The sequence below is a fragment of the Crocodylus porosus genome, unplaced genomic scaffold, assembly GCF_001723895.1.
Source record: "Crocodylus porosus isolate Cpor-Errol unplaced genomic scaffold, CroPor_comp1, whole genome shotgun sequence".
Lineage (NCBI taxonomy): Eukaryota > Metazoa > Chordata > Crocodylia > Crocodylidae > Crocodylus > Crocodylus porosus.
This window is the reverse complement of record NW_017728948.1, coordinates 33,815,969-33,820,093: the sequence shown is the minus strand read 5'-3', so window position 1 is coordinate 33,820,093 and position 4,125 is coordinate 33,815,969. Positions and strand designations below refer to the sequence as shown.

Below are 4,125 nucleotides of genomic sequence, written 5' to 3'. Positions count from 1 at the left end.
GATGGAGGCAAAGAAATTGTTAAATATGTTGGCTTTATCGTCTGGTGTGACGACCAAATTTCCTAACATGTCCTGCAGGGGCCCCACATTACCCGGAACCTTCTTTTTACCCCCTATGTATTTAAAGAAGGACTACTTATTGTCCTTAATCCGGGAAGCTAGTCCCAGTTCCATCTCTGCCTTGGCCTTCCTGACTGCCCCCCTACTTCCCCGAGCAACTGCAGTATAGTCATCCCTGGTGATGTTCTCTCTTTTCCACTGGGTGTACACCTCCCTTTTAGCTTGGAGACATTCCTGGATGCTGTCAGCCAGCCTGGGAGCAGAACATGCCCCCTGAGGGCTTCAGGCTAGGAAAGACGGGTGTGGAAGCAGTTAGGGAGCGTGTTTTACCCTTTGCTTGTTCCCTGCCTGAATCACACTGCAGTGCTTGGGTGTTCAGTAACACACAGGCATACTCCCTTGCCCAGCCTCAGCCTCTCCTTGCCTACATTCACTTGGGGGGAAAAAAAACAAACCCCAAACCCCTGCAGTTCTCTGCTGGTCTGTGTCCTCTAGGGCCCCTGGCTTTCCAGCATCCACACTGCAGGCTCTTTGTTTCTGTCTGAACTTCTGAACAGGTCATTTTTTTTCTCTCAGGAAAACAAACTTGGGGGAGTTATCCTTAATGAATTGAATGCATGTATGCAGCCCTTATTTCTGTGTACTTTTTAGTGCACTGACACTTCGATAGCGCTGCATCTCAGTATCTCAAAAATCACTGTTCATTCAGCTAGACCTGTGCAGTTTTAGGATACTTCTAGCTGGCACTGTACATAGCCTACCTTTTCTATGCCCCTCTTGTTTTCATTGTGCACCCTGACACACTAAGGGTGTGGCTACTTTTGTTTCCAACACTGCCAGCCTGCATCCCCATAGTGTGTAGTTGAGGATGCAGGCTGGCAGTGTTGGAAACAAAAGTAGCCACCACATGATGAGATCACCACTGTCGCCACGTGCCCCATCTTGGCGCTAAAGCTGCCACTGCAGCATGGGGCTTGTGACAGCTCTGGCATGGGAGCTGGAGCTGCTTTCACTGCGTGGCCTGCATTGGAACCAGAGCTACTGCTGCTTTGGTGGTGGTGGTGTGTTCAGGGGCTGGAACCGCCCAGTGCCCCAGGCTAAATCTGGCCTGAAAGGAGTGTTTTGATTTGGATCCAATCCAGGGTGCATGGTGAGTTTGACAACCTGACTTAGTTTGTTAAAAAATTATTCTCATTTAAAAAAAAAAAATTCTCATCAGAATAGTTGCCTAAACTTTCTTAGTATTGGCTTTGTACCTACTTTGCTTGAGCAAAACTTGCTCACCTGCAAGCCTCTATGCATCTCTTACTTTTTGGTCATCCATCCCTTTGTTCAGCACCATTCAAGTCAAATGCCCAGAAGGAGCGATAAAAGAAAGATTATAATGACTCTATAGAAGGTAACTCTTTTGGTATGGAAGTATACAAAAATACTCAAGTACCATCTTGGAATTCACTTTGGTGGTTTTCTTCTTTTGATGTTCAGGTATATGACTGATGGTATGTTACTTCGTGAAGCTATGAATGACCCTTTGCTGGAGCGCTATGGTGTTATAATACTTGATGAGGCTCATGAAAGAACGCTGGCTACTGATATTTTGATGGGAGTTCTGAAAGAGGTTGTAAGGCAAAGATCCGACTTGAAGGTCAGTTACAGTTATAAATTGGCCTCTCCACAGCATATTCTAGTTTCTCTATATTTCTTTCCAGCCTAAGGACTTCACCAGGCTTATTGTTAGCAAAATCTATGTTGGTAAGGATTAGATTTGCTTTCTGATGTGTAGATGGCTTATCTTTAGTAGAAAATAAACCTGTGTAAATGTAAAAAGTTTGTTTATATGCAGTGCATCAGGGCAAATGAACATTTTCTACAAATGCTAAAGGATTCATAGAATCAGTAAGTCAAGAAAACTTGGAGTAAAGTTTTTAAGTTCATCATTAAATCACACAATTGCAAGTTCTGAGTTTATTAGCTATTATCTCTCTAACTTTGTATGTAATTCTTGATGTCAGCCGTGAAGTAATGCTATTTTGTCCCTAACTTGCAGGTCATTGTTATGAGTGCTACTCTAGATGCTGGCAAGTTTCAAATTTATTTTGATAATTGTCCTCTCCTAACTATCCCTGGTCGTACACATCCTGTGGAGATCTTTTATACTCCAGAGCCAGAGAGGGATTACCTGGAGGCTGCAATTCGAACAGTGATCCAAATTCATATGTGTGAAGAGGAGGAAGGAGACCTTCTATTATTTCTTACTGGACAAGAGGTATATTTTGTATTCTTTGTTATGTGCTTATATTCAAAGGCTTGTATACATTAAGAAGGGGTTTATTTATGCTTCAGTTTCTTGTCCCTGTTCCCTTGCAGTTAGTCTTAAAGTCATGCATGGTAATTTGTAGCTGTTATGAGAGTGCTTTCTGTCTAGATCTTTAGGCAGTGAATTAGGACAGAAGATGCATAATAATTTGCCATATATGAGGAATTTACTGGTGTCCCCCCCCCTTGGAGTTAAACCAAAATGATTTTCCAACACCTTTTTTATGCCAGTCAAGAAAATGGGTATAAGTGCTCTTTTATGGAATTGAAAGAACGGAGTGAAGCAAAGCTGTTTTTAAATAAGGATGGATATATTCAGAATTCTGGTGTTCAGTAGAGGGGACATGATTTAACCAGGAAGTGTGTTCCATATGTGTGTTGTACTTGCTTGTCTGGTGAGTTTAAGTTTATATTGGGTACTAAGGAAGGGTCAGGCCTGGCTGTGGCATGGCTTGTAGCTTGCTTGGCTCTTCTTACCTACATGCTGGTTGGTGGCTCTACTCTGATCCTCAAGCCCAGCTGCTTATTTGTCTTGCTCTTGCTGCATGGTTGCCTTTTGAAGGATAGACTTTCAAGTGCCACATAGCAGTTTGATTTTTCTTTTTCCTCTCCTCGCCTCTTTTGGAGCAGGCTCTGCTTGGATAGCTTTTTCTAATCATAGAGTTTTGTTGGTAGAATCATAGAAAATTAGGGTTGGAAGGGACCTCAGGAGGTCATCTAGTCCAGCCTCCTACTCAGAGCTACACTGTGTCCCCAGTTATATCATCCTAGCCAAGGCTTTGTCTATCTGGGTCATAAAAACCTCTGAAGATGGAGATTTTACAACCTCTCTGGGTAGCCTGTTCCAGAGCTTTACTTTTCTCCTCATGAGAGAGTTTTTCCTACTATCTAACCTGAGCTTCCCTTGCTGCAATGTGAGACCATTGCTCCTTGTTTTGTCATTTCCTGCTATTGAGAACAGTCTACCTCCATCCTCTTAGTAACCACCCTTCAAGTATTTGAAGGCTGTTAGTAAATCCTCATTCAGTTTTCTCTCCTCTAGGTTAAGCAAGCCCAGTTCTCTTAACCTTTCCTCAGAAGTCATGTTCCCTAATCCCCTAATTATCATTGCCTCCCACTGGACTCTGTCCAGTTATCTACATCCTTTCTGTAGTGGGGGCCCACAAAACTGAACACAGTATTCCAGATGTGGCCTCAAGTCAAGTCAGTCCCAAGGCCATGCTGACCATTGGGGCATCTTGTGATGTAGCAATAACCTTCCTCCGTTCTTCCTGTTTTTTTTGCAATCCTTGTATAGTCAGTCATTTTTATTCTCATCCAGTCTTTGATGTTGGTGGTCCATCTTGTCCTAGGTCTTCCTTTTCTTCCTCCATCCACAGTACCCTTCAGGATGGTATTGGTAAGGGTGCCTGGGCCATCTTGCTTGTTCAAACCACTGCATCTTTCTTATGATTTTTTAGCAAGGGTTCAGATTTGGTTACGTGTCTGATTTTGATCTTTTACAGATTCATTGTTCTATGTACAGTGTTGGGTATGCGTCTCGATTAGCTTTTCCTAGTGCCATAGTGAATGCGCAGGACTCGCAGCCAAAGAGTTGTTGAAATGATAGCAGCATATAGTAGATTATGGAGTTTCATTTTCATTGTGATCTTGCTGTTAACCTAGACTTTCTTCAGCCTTGCTAGTTGTCCATTGACTATAGGCCAGTTAGTCTCACCTCCATCCTTGGCAAAGTCTTTGAAAAAATTA

The 4,125-nt window shown here is 42.9% G+C and overlaps 1 protein-coding gene across 1 annotated transcript in view; it reads left to right on the top strand.

Moving 5' to 3' along the window:
* Window positions 1-4,125, top strand: part of DHX15 (DEAH-box helicase 15) — a 95,975-nt gene that overhangs the window by 22,922 nt on the left and 68,928 nt on the right. Inside the window, exons 4-5 of the mRNA XM_019552719.1 lie at window positions 1,546-1,705; window positions 2,108-2,326. Coding sequence (XP_019408264.1) covers window positions 1,546-1,705; window positions 2,108-2,326 — 379 coding nt within the window. The remainder of the gene's footprint in view (window positions 1-1,545; window positions 1,706-2,107; window positions 2,327-4,125) is intronic.